This window comes from Oncorhynchus clarkii, chromosome 13 (assembly GCF_045791955.1).
Source record: "Oncorhynchus clarkii lewisi isolate Uvic-CL-2024 chromosome 13, UVic_Ocla_1.0, whole genome shotgun sequence".
Lineage (NCBI taxonomy): Eukaryota > Metazoa > Chordata > Actinopteri > Salmoniformes > Salmonidae > Oncorhynchus > Oncorhynchus clarkii.
The window spans coordinates 32340597-32359805 of NC_092159.1; the positions used below are offsets into that span (position 1 = coordinate 32340597).

General features: G+C 40.1%; 1 protein-coding gene across 1 annotated transcript in view; it reads left to right on the top strand.

Annotated features, from left to right (window-relative positions):
* The first annotated feature begins 9772 nt into the window (after positions 1-9772).
* The window catches only part of LOC139423882 (heterogeneous nuclear ribonucleoprotein L-like), a 60582-nt gene continuing 51145 nt past the window's right edge, over positions 9773-19209 (top strand). Inside the window, exon 1 of the mRNA XM_071175522.1 lies at positions 9773-10096. Coding sequence (XP_071031623.1) covers positions 9902-10096 — 195 coding nt within the window. The 5' untranslated portion in view covers positions 9773-9901. The remainder of the gene's footprint in view (positions 10097-19209) is intronic.

The window sequence follows — 19209 nt, forward strand, 5'->3', positions numbered from 1 at the left end:
CCAAATATACCCTGGAGCTGCTAACCAAGACCACATTGAATGTTCCTGTGGCCTAATTACAGTTTTGACTTACATTTGTTTGAAAATCTATTGGAAGACTTGAAAATAGCTGTCTAGCAATGATCAACAACATTTTTTAAAGAAGAATGTGCAAATATTGTATAATCCAGATGTGCAAAGCTCTTAGACACTTACCCAGAAAGACTCGCACCTGTAATCGATGCTCAAGGGGTATGAATACCTTCTGGGGGGGGGGGGGGGGCAGTTATCCCCAACATAGTCGATTATGTATCTTTAGGCTCCCCTAATGTAATATATATATACACTTTATAGATGTAATTTAATTAGATAACATATAACTTTTTATAAATGACAAAATATTAGACCAAGTTACCTCAGAATCGTTTTGTTAAAGTGACTTATACATTTTCGATAAGACAGATAACATTTTAGTTGAGCAAGAGTAGTGGCAGCCAGGGAAAGTGTTGGGAGAAAAATTGGTGAGATAAAGTGGTTTCTGTGAGAATTACAGGGGGGGTGCAGTTACCCCGGGGGTCTAGTTACCCCACGTTACTCTGCTGCCTACAATCTATGACCTCTAACAAATATTGAAATAATAAAATAGCTTTTGAGATCCGTCTACATAGTTAAGAACAGGCCTAGCTGGACTTGCAATGTGGTTTGCAAGAAAGCAAATGCAACCATATGAATGTAATGAAATCTGCTACCATGCATTGCATCAAATTATAACATTTGTTTGACAGGAAACTCGTTTATTGACAATTATTTTGACTTCTGGATCCGTGAGTAGGTTGGTGAAGCAGTAGGACATTTGAAAAATCCCTTTTGATTGCATATTTTGTGTTGTGTGTGTGTGGGTGTGCATGCAATTTACATTATTTATTTTTTTACACAACATACCCTCATAGTTTCTGTGTTTTATATATCAATTATTGAAGGGAATGAGTGTGCTAAAACTACCTATTTTCATGCTGAATGAGTTAAAACCCTCTTTGAAGTGAAAGCGAAGTGCCCTATTGTCTACTCAGTGGTGGTGTCCCAATGGCACCCTGTTCCCTATACACAGTAGTGCACTAATTTTGTTCCCTGTATAGTACAATAATTTTGACAAGGGTCCATAGGGCTCTGGTCAATAATACTGCACTATATAGAGAATATGTTCCCTTTCGGAACACAGGCTCAGTGTGTCTGGGCACATTTTTATCCTGACACATTATAAAAGGACGGTTGTCAGATGAATTGACTCTGACCTTAAGATTATTAAATAATCTTTTCATCTCTTGCTGGGAGATATACTGCTCTCACTTCACAGTAACAGGCTCACAGTGTACTTGAGTACTGGAGTTCTAAGAGAAGCACGCTGTTGTAGGTGGAATTTTGTAAAGGGATTCTGAAACGAAGACCTAAGTATATGATATTATCAGGGCCTTTGGTGTAGACCTGTATCAAATAGAAAGTTCTTACATTTAAGAGCAAAATACCTGTCATAGATATGTATGTCAAGAAACTATTTGACACCATAAAAGTAAAGTACAATGTCATCATCATCATCATATTATTATTATACCTAAACTTTCATGAGAGATAAATTCAAACGTGTACGACCAAATATTTAGTAACATCTCAACAAGAGATCTTACCGCCATCTTGGACTGAATATTTATTTTATCTCTCCATTGCAGTACTGAAGATAATATTATAGAATTGGGGAACAGCTTATCTCATATTTCTAGTGACATTTAACTAGCAGCTTGAGGGGAATTCTACCCAGAAAAGCCTAATTGACTAACCATTTAGATTAATCAAATCTTTAAACATCAATACAATGAATTAATACTATACTTAATTTACCATTTCTCACCCAGGTGAGCAGAATTTCCAATGCTCAATTCATATCTTGTAGTAAATCGTTGTCGTTACTCAAATTAACCATACAGTGCCTTGCGAAAGTATTCGGCCCCCTTGAACTTTGCAACCTTTTGCCACATTTCAGGCTTCAAACATAAAGATATAAAACTGTATTTTTTTGTGAAGAATCAACAACAAGTGGGACACAATCATGAAGTGGAACGACATTTATTGGATATTTCAAACTTTTTTAACAAATCAAAAACTGAAAAATTGGGCGTGCAAAATTATTCAGCCCCCTTAAGTTACTATTTTGTAGCGCCACCTTTTGCTGCGATTACAGTTGTAAGTCGCTTGGGGTATGTCTCTATCAGTTTTGCACATCGAGAGACTGACATTTTTTCCCATTCCTCCTTGCAAAACAGCTCGAGCTCAGTGAGGTTGGATGGAGAGCATTTGTGAACAGCAGTTTTCAGTTCTTTCCACAGATTCTCGATTGGATTCAGGTCTGGACTTTGACTTGGCCATTCTAACACCTGGATATGTTTATTTTTGAACCATTCCATTGTAGATTTTGCTTTATGTTTTGGATCATTGTCTTTTTGGAAGACAAATCTCCGTCTCAGTCTCAGGTCTTTTGCAGACTCCATCAGGTTTTCTTCCAGAATGGTCCTGTATTTGGCTCCATCCATCTTCCCATCAATTTTAACCATCTTCCCTGTCCCTGCTGAAGAAAAGCAGGCCCAAACCATGATGCTGCCACCACCATGTTTGACAGTGGGGATGGTGTGTTCAGCTGTGTTGCTTTTACGCCAAACATAACGTTTTGCATTGTTGCCAAAAAGTTCAATTTTGGTTTCATCTGACCAGAGCACCTTCTTCCACATGTTTGATGTGTCTCCCAGGTGGCTTGTGGCAAACTTTAAACGACACTTTTTATGGATATCTTTAAGAAATGGCTTTCTTCTTGCCACTCTTCCATAAAGGCCAGATTTGTGCAATATACGACTGATTGTTGTCCTATGGACAGAGTCTCCCACCTCAGCTGTAGATCTCTGCAGTTCATCCAGAGTGATCATGGGCCTCTTGGCTGCATCTCTGATCAGTCTTCTCCTTGTATGAGCTGAAAGTTTAGAGGGACGGCCAGGTCTTGGTAGATTTGCAGTGGTCTGATACTCCTTCCATTTCAATATTATCGCTTGCACAGTGCTCCTTGGGATGTTTAAAGCTTGGGAAATCTTTTTGTATCCAAATCCGGCTTTAAACTTCTTCACAACAGTATCTCGGACCTGCCTGGTGTGTTCCTTGTTCTTCATGATGCTCTCTGCGCTTTTGACGGACCTCTGAGACTATCACAGTGCAGGTGCATTTATACGGAGACTTGATTACACACAGGTGGATTGTATTTATCATCATTAGTCATTTAGGTCAACATTGGATCATTCAGAGATCCTCACTGAACTTCTGGAGAGAGTTTGCTTCACTGAAAGTAAAGGGGCTGAATAATTTTGCACGCCCAATTTTTCAGTTTTTGATTTGTTAAAAAAGTTTGAAATATCCAATAAATGTCGTTCCACTTCATGATTGTGTCCCACTTGTTGTTGATTCTTCACAAAAAAATACAGTTTTATATCTTTATGTTTGAAGCCTGAAATGTGGCAAAAGGTCGCAAAGTTCAAGGGGGCCGAATACTTTCGCAAGGCACTGTAGCTCCATGAAAATGGTGTTAGGTCATGAATGCAAAGAAGGAATGTTCCCTCGAGACCGTGGAAATGAGATGTTTCTTCTCAAGGCAATTGACTTAATTCATTCACTTTACGTGAACACCTGGGGTCCTTTCAGTAGAACTGTTGACTTTCAGAGGGTTCGTAGTCCAGCAGAGGTGGAAAGAGAGAAAAGGAAAGAAACAGAGAAGTAGCCATATCCGGATCAGAGGAAGGAAAAGAACCTAGTACATGGATTTATTAGGTAGATTAAGACTTAGCTGGGAGTGTTTTTGTTTCAATCTAGTGTAATATTTGTGTTGTGGAGAAATGACCAGGCAGGAGCCGGGAGTACAGTTAGTTTTAGTTTAGTCAAAACCCCTCGTGCTCTACAGTTCCCGGCACCCCATTGCGCATATGCATTTCCTATTAGGTGTAGTAACGTAACACTGCCGTAATGCATTACTGCTTAGTAACAGCACAGTAACTAATATAAACAGATGTAGATCCCCAGATACTACATCTAGCTGAAAAACAAGATGAGTATCCACAGATGGAGAGAAAATCTTGTTGAAAAAAAAGTACTCTGAACAGAACTGTCCTGTGTTCATCTTTGCCTTTCTTCTCATACAGTCCTCTAAAATGGAGACAGAAAATCAATTGACACTCACAACTCTTTGTTGCCTTGTGCACATTCTGAACACAGCCACTCCAAAGTACAGACCGCCACAAAGCTTAAAAGATTGATGCTCAAAGCTTTTATCCTTAGCTGCTCACTCTGTTCCATGGCTCCTTGGCATGGAACAGAATGTCCTTAAAGGGGCTATCAGCAGTTGAAATAATAACAAACCATTTTCACCGCCTCTGTTTTGGTAAAAAGCTGAGGGCTGTGGCTGCAGAAATGTAACCACTCTCAAATGCATAGATAGAGTTATGGAAGCAAGGACTCACCACGCATGATACACAATTATAGTTTTAACCAGGTTTTTAGGCTATAAAGTATTTGTTTGTATTTACTTTGTTTAGAAACATTGGAGTAAAACAAGCTTCAATTCTGGCTTCTGTTATATTCTTCAAGAATCAATGGGTGCATATAATTAATTTACAAGTCGGAAAATGAAATTAAATGAAATGCAATTTTATTTGTCACATGCACCGAATACAACAGGTGTAGGTAGACCTTACAGTGAAATGCTTATTTACAAGCCCTTAACCAACAATGCAGTTTTATGAAAAATAAGTGTTAAGTAAAAAATAGATAAGTAAAAAAATACAAATAAAATAACAAATAGTTCAAGAGCATCAATAAAATAACAGTAGTGAGGCTATATGTCACTTCTGCTCCTGCAATGCCCTCTACTGCTCATCCTGTGTCTACTTGATCTGCCGCCACTCCCCCAGTACTCTCTCCCTCTCCCTCTCCCTCTCCCTCTCCCTCTCCCTCTCCCTCTCCCTCTCCCTCTCCCTCTCCCTCTCCCTCTCCCTCTCCCTCTCCCTCTGTGTGTGTGTGTGTGTGTGTGTGTGTGTGTGATTGTGTGGGCGGAGACAGGTGTGCTGGAGTCAGAGCAGATCCCCACCAGCTACAACCTGTTCCATAATCAAGACCTCTACAAATACTCAGTCCTGCCACTTCCACGCTGACAGATCGTGATCTCTGCTCAACCAGTCTACGCTTCTAGCTGTTTGTTACGATTATATCCTGTTGTGCCTGTTTTCCTTGCCTGACACTGTATTCCTCTCCACTACAGTTCCGCCCGCTCTGACTCTGGTCCCTGTCTCCTGTTCCACGTCTCGTCATTCTGCTACTCTGTCCTGGATTCCCCACTCTACTTCTCCCTTGGATTCCCCTCTGGACCTGCTTACCCTGTCCCAGCCACTGGGACTAAAAATTCCCTTAACACATATCTGATATTGGCAGAAGGCTTAAATTCTTGTTAATCTAACTTCACTGTCCAATCTACAGTAGCTATTACAGTGAAAGGATACCATGCGATTGTGCGCAAGGAGAGTGCGCAATTTTGAACATGAAAAGTTATTTATAAAACAAATTAGGCACATTTGGGCAGACTTGACACAACATCTTGAACAGAAATGCAATGGTTCATTGGATCAGTCTAAAACATTACACAGTGGCCAAAATCTGAATTGCACCTGGGCTGGTGCAATTATAGCCTTTCTCTTGCATTTCAAAGATGATGGTACAAAAAAAATACAAAATAACGTTTTTTTTCTATTTGTGTTATCTTTTACCAGATCTATTGTGTTATATTCTTCGACATTCCTTTCACATTTCCACAATTTTCAAAGTGTTTCCTTTCAAATGGTACCAATAGTATGCATATCCTTTATTCAGGGCTTGATCTACAGGCAGTTAGATTTGGATATGTAATTTTAGGCAAAAATTGAAAAAAATATATTTTACTAAAAAATTGTTTTACTAAAGTAAGAGTCAAACTGAAAATGCTTGATAGATAATTAAACATTGTATAATTTGTTATTCAATACATGTTGTTTGGATTTGATTGATTGCCTGAAAGAAAATCTATTTTACCCTGTAGTAGGCATGGTCAAATTTGACAAAGGTGTTATTTTAGGATAGTTATAATGGAAATTATGTAACTTGTTATGCAACAGCTAGTTGTTTCAACACATTTTTATTAAGTAACTGGTTCCATAGCCTTTTTTTTGCTTACTCAACTTTTCAGTCCAAGTGTTACCTGAACTAAAAAAATGTGTTGGCCAAACTTATCTCCAACTTGAGAAATCGTAGGCCAAAATTAAGTTAACTTAAAATGATTTGTTTGCTCAAATTGTGTCATATGTTCATTCAACTACAAATTATTTTTCGGGCATTTTACCTAAAAATGGTAGTGGAACTAGTTACACACCCATAGTGCTTTTAACATGCAATGATTACATACATGATTACATTGTGCATGTTCATTTAGACAGTAATTCATATTCAACATTGGATTTGAAATCACCACATCTTGGTTTACGGCATTCCAATCTTCCTGCTTTGTAACTGTGTCAATTACTGATTTCACCTGTATTGCTAGACTTTGCACTTCAAAGTAAATCTCAGCTCTGTTAAAAGTACACTCAAGAAAATATATTTTATTTATCATAGTGATTAAGGAGTAACATTAAAACAGAGCAATATGTCCCACCAACATTAGACTATACAGAAAAACCTAACATTGCAGAAAAAAAGTAAATTAAATCAATAATGAGAGAATAGTCAGATTAAGTGATAATTGTAACAGACATGGTGGCATAGCAGGAAGATCAGAATGTCATGAACCAAGAGGTTGTTAGTTCAAATCCCTGTTGAGGAAATGTTAAATACAAAATATTGTATAAATGAACATGCACAAAGTAATCATGTGTGGCAAATATGTACGTTTACATTATATGTTAATCGCACTGTGTGTGTAACAGGTTCCCTGCCAGGTTAAGAAATCCCCTTTCCGGCACACCATGATTCCCTGTAAACAAATCTGTGCACCAAGAAGCAATTTGATAAAGTCACATTTATTTATTCTGTTTAAAAAAGTTTTTTTTTTTACCAATTACTCAATCAAGGCAGGGTCCACCAGTTACCCATGTGGCCCCTTACCTATTCTCCTCCCCAATCTGATGATTAGCAGAGTGGCAGCAGGCTGCAGGCTGTCTACACTCACTGAGAGGGGGCTCCTAAGTCTTCCTGTGGTTGGCGGTTGCAGTGGAAAAAATATAAATCATATACTGTATACCTAATAGATACCGTATATATTTCCATTACATATGACTGGTACTGTATGGTGCGTACAGTACCAGTCAAAAGTTTGGACACACCTACTCATTCAAGGGTCTTTCTTTATTTGTACTTTTTTTCTACATTGTAGAATTATAGTGAAGACATGAAAACTATGAAATAACACATATGGAATCATGTAGTAACTTAGAAAGTGTTAAACAAATCAAAACATATTTTCAACTTTAGAATCTTCCAAGTTGCCACCCTTTGACCACTCAGCTTTGCACACTCTTGGCTACTCTTGGCCAGGTGGAATACTTTTCCAACAGTCTTCAGGGAGTTCCCACTTTGCTGAACACTTGTTGGCTGCTTTTCCTTCACCCTGTGGTCCAACTCACCCCAAACCATCTCAATTGGGTTGAGTTCGGGTGATTGTGGAGGCAAGGTCATCTGACGCAGCACTCCATCTCCTTGGTCAAACTCTCCTCTTGGTCAAATAGCCCTTACACAGCCTGGAGGTGTGTTTTGGGTCATTGTCCTGTTGGAAAACAAATGATAGTCCCACTAACGGCAAACCAGATGGGATGGCGTATTGCTGCAGAATGCTGTGGTAGCCATGCTGGTTAAGTGTGCTTTGAATTCTTAATAAATCACTGACAGTATTACCAGCAAGGCACCCCCACATCATCACACCTCCTCCTCCATGCTTCACGGTGGGAATCACACATCCGTTCACCTACTCTGCATCTCACAAAGACAAATTTCAAATTTGGACTCATCAGACCAAAGGACAGATGTCTAATGTCCATTGCTCGTGTTTCTTGGCCCAAGCAAGTCTCTTCTTATTATTGGTGTCCTTTAATAGTGGTTTCTTTGCAGCAATTCAACCATGAAGGCCTGATTCACGCAGTGTCATCTGAACAGTTGATGTTGAGATGTGTCTGTTACTTGAACTTTGTGAAGCATTTATTTGGGTTGCAATCTGAGGTGCTGTTAATTGTTGATTTCTGAGGCTGGTAACTCTAATGAACGCATCCTCTGCAGCAGAGGATTCCTTTCCTGTGGCGGTCCTCATGAGAGCCAGTTTCATCACAGCGCTTGATGGTTTTTGTGACTGCACTTGAAGAAACTTTCAAAGTTCTTGAAATTTTCTGGATTGACTGACCTTCATGTCTTATGATGGATTGTTGTTTCTCGTTGCTTATTTGAGCTGTTCCTGCCATAATATGGACTTGGTATTTTACCAAATAGGGCTATCTTCTGTGTACCAACCCTACCTTGTCATAACACAACTGATTGGTTCAAATGCATTAAGAAGGAAAGAAATTCCACAAATGAACTTTTAACAAGGCACACCTGTTAAATGAAATGCATTCCAGGTGACTACCTCATGAGCTGGTTGAGAGAATGCCAAGAGTGTGCAAAGCTGTCATCAAGGTAAAGGGTGGCTACTTTGAAGGATCTCAAATAAAAATACATTTTGATTTGTGTAACACTTTTTTGGTTACTACATGATTCCATATGTGTTATTTTATACTTTTCATGTCTTCACTATAATTCTACAATGTAGAAAATAGTAAAAAATAAAGAAACCCCCTGGAATGAGTAGGTGTGTCCATACTTTCGACTGGTACTGTATATATTTATTTAAATTCAAAATTGTTGCCTCTTGGGCCCCCCACGGGCCTGGGCCCAGGGGCTTCGGCCCCAGTAAGCCCTTGCATTAATCCGGCCCTGCTGTTTCCACAGCCTTTTTTAGGTAAGATGCCCAGATACATTTTTGGGGAGATAAATGTGCACCAAATCATTGTTTTGTGTTCAGGACTGAAAAGTTGAATATTCCAACAAAAAGGCTGTGAAACCAGTTACTTAATAATAATTTGTTGAAAAAACTAGATTGTTTTCTTCATTATATAGTTAGAAGTCTAATAGTACCTTACTATTACATAGTAATAACAGAATAGTAATTGTTTAATAGCCTATGGATTGCTTATAGAAATTAAGTGCTATTTGCATGTGAAAGTAGGGCGGCAGGTAGTGTAGCTGTTAAGAGCATTGGGCCAGTAACTGAAAGTTTGCTGGTTCGAAGTCCCCGAGCTGACTGTGGAGGTCGGTCACTTAACTATAATTGCTGCTGTAAGTAAGAGCATCTACTAAATGACTAAAATGTAAAGTGTCATGGGATACATTTGCTTCATTGTTTACCTTTTAATTGGGCCTAGTGACCCACTCTTTGATGGTATGCACGTAGAGTACAGACTGTGGCTCGCGATACAGATGCTTCTATCGTATCTTCGCTTTTTACGCATAACCCCCATAGCCAATCAAAGACTGTATTCAGAAGAGAAGCAAAGGTTGTCCAATGGAAAGAAATCTGCAATGTGAACAAAAGAGTGAAGACGCACGCACAAGGGGGCGTATTGGGGGGTGACATTGCCGTCAATTGCGCACAGCTGTCAAAATTCGAGTTCGCTTGGTCGACATTTTATCGTAGAGCCACATGCATGCAACTTTCTGGACTGCTTTTTTGTGATTAATTTCTCAGGTGGTGAATTAATCTAAAACCAACAAATAATTGTATTCATCAACAATGTCTCTCATTGAGGAATACGAGGAAGGGGAATACGAGAGAGCACCTAAGCGTCTCAAGACGATGGATGTGGAGGAGGGGGAGGATTCAGATACAGCTTCCGCGGGGCTGCTAGGAGACGAAGAGGATGCTACGGGGACCCCCGGGGAAAACCGGGCCCGGTGGTCAACAACAAAATATGGGTCTGGAAGAAAGGTGGGTGTAGACATAGCTCATTGTCTTACGTTCCATAGATGCTTGGCTTGGAAAAAGAAAGTGACCATATTAAAATAAAAAAGTCAGTGTTGTTTCCTATCTCTCATACATTTATTGGGCAAGTGACAGTCTTCAATAAACTTTTTGGATTGGCAGATGGGCCAATGATCCAGCCGCAGTTCTGAGAATCTTAAGGCTTCTTGATTATTTATGGACTGATTTCCAATAATGACAATTTAGGTTTGTGTCAAATATATTATGCTAGAGTCAATAAATGTTCTTTAGAAAGCATACAAAATACAAATGAAAGATGAACGCATAGACTATAGAACGTGTGTGGAGCTGTGTACAGTAGCTCATGTCTATCAAAACACAAGACTTGGGAGTTCTCAACCGAACGAAGCACGCTATTTAACTTCGTTACCGCGTAATTTGATTTTACATTCGTGTCCCCGACAGTCTGGCGGCTTGAAATCTATTTTGTCTCAATAATAATGAGACAAATAATACGCAGGTTATCAGCGTTCATCATCAATTTAGAGACTGTCCCCGGAAGCAATGTATCCGTGGGTGTCTTTGCTTAACCACATTTCGACAAACGCTATGAACTGGGGCTTAAGATATGTATTATTTGGATGAATGTCACTGTGAAGAACCATATCCCATTTCTCACCCAAGGCTAACATTGTTTCACCAAAGAGGATGACAGAGATGCTCTGATGTACCCACATTCACAGTCACAACATAATATTATCCTCATAAATAAGTATTTACATGGTTATCTACATAAGTATGAACACATATGTTTATCCACATGCTGAAATAGACTTCAAACCCCATGGTATTCTATATGTAGATTTGTGGTCTAGGATCCTTTATGAGAAATACAGGAGGGTTTGCTCAGGATTCCAAATCACACATGCTGCATCTCCAGAGAGAGCTGTAAGAGAAATGTAACCATTTGAATACAGAGTGAGTACTGGTTGAGCACTGCTTATCTGTACGTATTAGACCTTCGCTGCTCCCTGTGAAGTCACAGACAGTGCTGTCACTCGTCCAATCAACCGAAAACACACACTCTTGTGCAAACTGTGGACCAGTACCTTTGTGTCCGTCCTGGCATTTCTTAAAGACCCACAGTCTAAATAAATTAAACATTCATTTTAAATATGTGTGGCCTAGTCCTGGAGTAAAAAGCATTCTAAATGGAGATTTTCAATTGAAAGGGCTTTTTAGTCCAAGACTAGACCTAATCTGTGTCTATAAACCTGGCCCAAATATTCTCAATCTTGGATGTTGGATATCCCTTCCCCAAGCTGTTGCTCAAATATGATAATGTATTCTTAGTCAACCTACCTCGTAAAATAAGGGTTAATAAAATAAAATCGATTTTTGTGTACTTTGCCTTGATGGTCATTTGGTCATTTAAGAAACAGTCAAATCAAGAGGGAACACTCTTCCTCTTTGGCGTGCTTTTATACATCACACACCTCGCCTGTGTTCAACAGTAGCATGGTAACATGTTTGTCTCCCTTCCTCTTTTGATAGATTGTCCATTAAAGGATTATCATGGCATAACATATGACATCACACCCTCTCATGTGTTTAACAGTAGCACGTTGTTACGGTTACCTCCGCTCCTCTTTTAATAGCCTGCCTGTTAACGGATTATCACCAGTACCCTCTGGTGACGGATTGTCTATAATTTTTTATTGACACAAGGAAGGTGGAAGTGGAGACTTCCAATATGGTTTAATTCGCTACACTTTTATTGGTATATCAATCTCCTACTTAGCTTTGGAACAATATCTCCTCAGTATATCTCCTCAGTATATCTCCTTAGTTTGGGCAGTGACAGAGGCTGCATATCAGGGCCCTGGTCAAAAGTAGTGCATTATATAAGGAATAGGGTGCCATTTGGAATGGAGCCAGACAAGCACATCGAAAGAGCCTAGGTGGGCCGCGGTAGGCTTTATCGTGGCCCAACAGAACATTAACATGTTTATTACGTGCCTAGCAATGAGGCTCGTTGGTGTGTTTGATAGGGAGAGATAGTTTGAAGTGCAGTTTGCATTCTTAATCGTATCCCATTGGCATATGCAAAGAGGGAATTACATTGTGGTCTCTTGGATGGTAGTAATGCCACTACTGGCGCGACGCTAGGCACTATCTCATAAAGCCAAGGGCCCTGGCTGATAAACATCTGGGTGCACGGCAAAGCTTTGTTCAGATGCCGGGATGAATCTCTGAGTCATTGTATGAGTCCCAAATGTCAAAATATTCCCTTTATAGTGTATTACTTTTGACCAGAGCCATATGGACCCTGGTCATAAGTAGTGAACTATAAAGGGAATAGGGTCCCATTTGGGAGGAAGACACAGTCCCTCATTGGGTTTCAGTGTATAACCGTTTGGCATTTGTGGGCAACAAAACAAAGCAATTTTTGCATTTTGTGGCCCGGAATTAATCATTTCCACAAAATATTAGCATGTTACAAATGTTTGCTCATACCAGTGTGACGAAAGCCTCAGCTTTGGGCTGCATGGAACCTGCTTTCGGAGATAGGACTGTGGCCGTTTGGCGAAGAAATTAGCTTCAGTGTGGACCTGGGTGGCACAGCTCTGGGTGAACTTTGTCTGGGACTATATTCCAATATCCATACTAACTATGGACATTAAATCGAACACTAGAAACAAATATTTTCCCCTGTACACATGTAATTATTTTACTGTAAATTAGTTTGACTGCCTTCCTTGTATTTATATTTCTGCTAAATGTTATTCTATTTTATTCTAGATCGCGTAAACGCATCTAGGACCAGGCTAGGTTACCACTGTCTGGTCTACTTCGTAAACTAGATTTGGGCATTTCCATGTAAAAGACCCATGAGCACTAACATGAGAAGTTCATAGGAGCACATCAAATTGGGTGTCAAATGAAAGCTAAGAGTCGATACTTTTGAGAAATGAAGGCATATATAAATGTCTCTACATTAGGAATAAGCAAAGGCTTTGATTTCTGGTTAAAACAGATGGAAAAGGGGTCTTAGAAAACATCTAGCAGAAACAGTTTTAAAATCTATTAGAAATATATAAAAAGACAATGATGTGGAAGTAAAGACCCCTGCCAACTAATATCATTTATATTTAGTTTTGCCATAATGGTTTGCCTCCAGTAAGTTTAAGAAATATAGTCTAGTCTTGTCATTCTGTTACTCTGTTACCCCACATATCTTTAAGAAATGTTCTAATTTCTCTTCCTAGTGAGGGAGGATAGTGAATGTTCACAGAAGTAACAAGTAAAGGTAGACCTACTAATTAGTTATAGTGGTTTTAAGAATAACAATTTGGATTATGATTTATTAAGTGATTAAAGCAAGTTATTCTGTCACCAAATCAGTAACAGAATGACTGCAACTGAATTGGCTACAATGGAAATTCATAGTAGTCACAAATCACCTTTGGGTTACCTGCTACTGTCCTTCCTTCCACTGTTATGTTCAGCTCATAACTGTTTTCTTTCTCCTTCTGTCTCATGGTTAAATCAGGAGTGTGAAAACAGTCTGGACAACTTACACTCTCTCCAGTTAATGTCACCCCTTCCAGCTCTTATTGATACCTAGGGCTGAGAATTACCAGGGACCTCACGATATGATATTATCATGATACTTAGGTGCCAATACAATGTGTATTGCGATTTTCACAATTATATATGTATTGCAATTCCATACTGTGAATTTATTGCGATTCGATGTTCCAAACATATTGCTCACCATATGTCTGCTGCAGAGAGACAAGCGAGAGCCATGAGAAAACCAGTTTTTATCAGTCATGGAAATAAAAGTGCAGAAAACAAATTGGCTCCATTTTAAAAAAGTGCAGTATAGTATTGGTCAGTACAATGAAGTACCATATTGTACTGTACAGTAGAGAAGGGTTTATTACAGTACAGTAGAGCACACTAGAGTAAAGTACAGTATAATTTACTGCATTGTGCTGTACTATACTGTACTGTACTGAACTCTACTGTACTGTACTCTACTGTGCTGTACTGTGATGTCCAAACTTGCGAAACATAGTGATTGGCACTGTTTTGGTCCGGTTCGGACCAACCAAATGTGGTATTATTTGGGGGCTGAGCTCATTATAGTAATAGTTAGTGTGTAGAATAATACCCAAACCTGCAAAGGAGCATATATCATTGTTCTACCTTTTTGTACCTATTCAGGATACATCACCATGCATCTCTGTACAGTACAGATCAGGGAGGGACATACGATGTCACTCTGCTACCATCATTTTGTTACTGGGTGTTAATCCATTTCACTTACTGAAAGTCAATCACCAAAATAGATTTTTTCAAGCTCGAGGTGCATTATCATAGCTGACACCCCATTCTTTCTGCAGACATCTTTGGATATTCATTCGGATTAGATACATTATTTAACATTTTTTGGCGTAAAATGTGGCCACATAATAAACGGAGGAAAGTTAACGACATTATGTTACTCTGCACTCTGTTTTCAAAGTAAATGTGTTTTTATCACATTTTCTGTGGAAAGTCCTAAAGTTGTATGGTTTGTTTAACTTTGCAATCAATGGTTTCTGTTTGGCATACTTTTAAAGTGGAAAAGTCAGAGTCTCAGTGTCATTCTGTTACCGTAAAATTGCCCATTTCTCAAAGATGGGCTGAACCCTCTGTCTCTGCCTCCTTCTGACATCCTGTCAGCCTGAGGCAGACTGAAGTATACCAACCAGTCTTTGTCTTGGCCTGTACCTGTGTAAAGTATGCCGATTTGCATTGAAAGTGATCCAGTGTTGTCTTCGGTCAATATAAAATCTCAAATCGTATGCTTTTATCCTGTCATAAAGATGAGTATCAAGGACAGGCAATCGTTAGAAACAAAAAAAAACTACATTTTGAGATGAGATAAAGGAAACTCCAAGGGTTTCATGTTTCACAAACCAGCAATCAACACTGTCAAGGCTGAAGAACACATCTGTGTGTTGTCCTGTTCTCTCAGCTTGTTTTCCACATTCCCCCACAAGGTAGTTACAAAGCAAGCATCTGTTGACCTCTGAAGAAATACTACTACCTACGACAGATGCTGAAGATGGCAAGATGGTTTATTTTGAAGTGGTTGTGGCTCTCTCTCTCTCTCTCTTTTACCTCTCTCTCTCTCTCTGTCTCTCTGTCTCTCTCTCTGTCTGTCTCTCTCTCTCTATCTGTCTCTCTCTCTGTCTGTCTGTCTGTCTTTCTCTCTCTGTCTCTCCTAAATTCATTGAGCTTTAGTGGAAAGGCTTAATGCTCCCAGGGTGGTGTTTGAAGTGAATCCGAGACGTAAGTTTAATTATCGTCAGTTCTATCTTCTTCTTCTTCTTCTTCTTCTTCTTCTTCTTCTTCTTCTTCTACCCTGCTGACAGGCTCTTAAGCAGATTCCCACTGTGCTGATGTTATCAGGAGTCACTTAGGAATTCAACTCAGCCGAGGCCTGAAACAAAATTCTCCACCTGTCCCCATTCTCTTTCAGTCTCTCGATCTATCCTCTCTTCCTTTTCCTCCAGGAGCTTAGCTGGCCCCATAAGTGTCAAGCAGTGAGGCAGTGAGGCAGCTATGCCCGCTGTGAATGCCTTTCTGTGGACACTGTCAATATTTTCTATTTGATATAATTTTATATTGCTCCCAAATCAGTAGGGAAAAAGAGGTATAGCAGTCTAATCCCAGAACTGTTTGTGCTCTGTAGCCAACTCCTATCACTAGAAAAGCAGGGCCTCGAGGGACCCCACTCTCAGCCAATGAGCATTCATTTTGACTGCAACATTCAAACAGTGTAATAGATACATTTCATATATGCTATCATATATGCTATTTGGTTGTGTTTATGAAGGTATTGGGTAACATTAGAATAAAAAATATATATATATTTCAAAGAACACATTAGCATTTTCATTAGTTTTACTGTAGGCTATCTGCTACCACATGCTCATATGTGTAGTGCATGGAACAGTGGTTATTCTTGGAAAAGGGATATTTTGAAATAGACTTAATCTCTTACATTTTGAGACTTATTTTCAAAGGTTAGTGTTTTGGAAACTGGAATCTGCTCTTTCTGATGCTATATAGAAATCAAAACATCTTACCTTCGTGTGACTCTGTAAGAGGATTTGATGCTCCGGGAAAAAAATGACATGTCCTCTTAAAATTGCTAATAACACAAATTCTGTTAGCGATATCGAAATTCTAAGAACATACCTGTGTTAAATAGACTTATTTAGGGAAAGTCGAGTAAGGTGGGGAGGGGATGACTTTAAAAAGAGATATTTACATTTAAAATTAATATGTAGTCAACATTTTGTGCTTCTAGTGGTATGGCCGTGCTTCTAGTGCTATGGCCGTGCCTCTAGTGCTATGGCCGTGCTTCTAGTGCTATGGCCGTGCTTCTAGTGCTAAGGCCGTGTTTCTAGTGCTAAGGCCGTGTTTCTCATACTATGGCCGTGTTTCTCATGCTATGGCCGTGTTTCTAGTGCTATGGCCGTGTTTCTAGTGCTATGGCCGTGCTTCTAGTGCTATGGCCGTGCTTCTAGTGCTATGGCCGTGTTTCTAGTGCTATGGCCGTGTTTCTAGTGCTATGGCCGTGTTTCTAGTGCTATGGCCGTGTTTCTAGTGCTATGGCCGTGTTTCTAGTGCTATGGCCGTGCTTCTAGTGCTATGGCCGTGCTTCTAGTGCTATGGCCGTGTTTCTAGTGCTATGGCCGTGTTTCTAGTGCTATGGCCGTGTTTCTAGTGCTATGGCCGTGTTTCTAGTGCTATGGCCGTGCTTCTAGTGCTATGGCCACGCTTCTAGTGCTATGGCCACGCTTCTAGTGCTATGGCCGTGTTTCTAGTGCTAAGGCCGTGTTTCTAGTGCTATGGCCGTGTTTCTAGTGCTATGGCCGTGCTTCTAGTGCTATGGCCGTGTTTCTAGTGCTACGGCCGTGCTTCTAGTGCTATGGCCGTGTTTCTAGTGCTACGGCCGTGTTTCTAGTGCTACGACCGTGTTTCTAGTGCTATGGCCGTGCTTCTAGTGCTATGGCCGTGTTTCTAGTGCTATGGCCGTGTTTCTAGTGCTATGGCCGTGCTTCTAGTGCTATGGCCGTGCTTCTAGTGCTATGGCCGCGCTTCTAGTGCTATGGCATGAAAGCACAAAGAGATCTGGGACCAGGCTACAGGTGTAATGCCACAAAAATACACATTTTGAAACCTAGTTGGTGAAGATGTCTGTAAAATTGAGATCGCCTAAAGCTATTGTACCTAAAACACGAAAACAGTACTACTGTCCAATTGAAGAGTGTAACAAGAACTGAGAGGCTTGTGCTGTGAAGCGTATTCCCATTGGAAATCACTGTGCAAACAATTGAAAAGGCAAACATTAACAGACGACTGTAGTAGAGGGAGAGAGGGATAGGATTTTTGCGGGTGGCTTTGTTAACCGACTCTCCTCATTACCAGGATAAGGCTGTGTTTCTCTCTGTCCAACTCGCCCTCTCTTTTGCAGAGGCCTCCCCATCTGTCTTAGGCCTCTCCCTTCCTCTTGTTCTCAATCTCCTTTTCACTCCCTCCCTTTCTCTATCCCTCTCTCTATCCCTCTCTCCCTCCCATGAACACAGTACAGCAGTAGTTGCAGCGTCATAGCCAGAGTATGCCCCAAGTTCCATTAAGCTAGAGCTTGATCAAACCACTGCTGTGAGACACGGGGAATAGGGTGGTTCAGAGTCAGGTCACCCTTCCAAGACTGACATGATGATGTTCTAGGAAATACTGGTTAAGATCTCTGTTGATGGTTGTGAAGCTTGAAATGTCGGCATTCAATAAATAAGTGATACTCTGCAAGAGCAGTGAGAGAGAGCTTCTTTTCTTTGAACTATTATTCAATGTTTCCTAGCCTACACACCTTCAAAGCAATGCCTAGATGTAAAATTGCAGTGCATTTCACTTATAGGAAATGTTGTTTCCTGACTTGTGTTCATTATATACATACAGTGGTTTTTGTGGCCATTGGCCATTTTCAATGGTGCCAGTCCTAACAAAGAAACATGGAAAATCTATTGAGGTAATACTGGTACACCAAAAATGGTTCTAGAGCAATTCAATGGTAACATTAGTAAGGGCTGCTATGATATACAGTGCATTTGGAAAGTATTCAGACCCCTTTTTCCACATTTTGTTACGTTACAGTCTTATTATAAAATGGATAAAACATTTTTTTTAAATCCTCATCAATCTACACACAATACCCCATAATGACTACATTTTTGCAAATGTATAAAAAATAAAAAACTGAAATATGACATTTACATAAGTATTTAGACCCTTTACTCAGTACTTTGTTGAAGCACCTTTGGCAGGGATTACAGCCTTGAGTCTTTTGGGGTATGAAGCTACAAGCTTGGCACACTTGTTGTCACGATCGTCGTATGAAGCGGACCAAAGCGCAGCGTGGTTAGAATACATTCTTCTTTATTAATGAAGAACACGAAGAACACTTAAACAGAAACAACAAAACTAATAAGACGAACGTGACCGCTATATAAACAATGTGCTAACGTGCAACATAACATAGACAATAACCCACGAAATACCCAAAGAAGATGGCTGCCTAAATATGGTTCCCAATCAGAGACAACAATAAACACCTGCCTCTAATTGAGAACCAATCTAGGCAACCATAGACCAACATAAACACCTAGATGAAAACAACCCCATAAATCTACAAAAACCCCTAGACAGTACAAACACCCTAGAATAAAACAAAAACACACATGTCACACCCTGACCTAACCAAAATAATAAAGAAAACAAAGAATACTAAGGTCAGGGCGTAACAGTACAGACCAGTACAGAGGTGCAGACTCCGGCCGCAAAACCTCTGGCGGCTCAGGACAGACGGGAGACTCTGGCGGCTCAGGACAGACGGGAGACTCTAGCAGCTCAGGACAGACAAGGCGCACTGTAGGCCTGGTGCGTGGTGCCGGTACTGGTGGTACTGGGCCGAGGACACGCACCTCAGGGCGAGTGCGGGGAGGAGGAACAGGGAGAACTGGGCTCTGGCAACGCACAGGAAGCCCGGTGCGGGG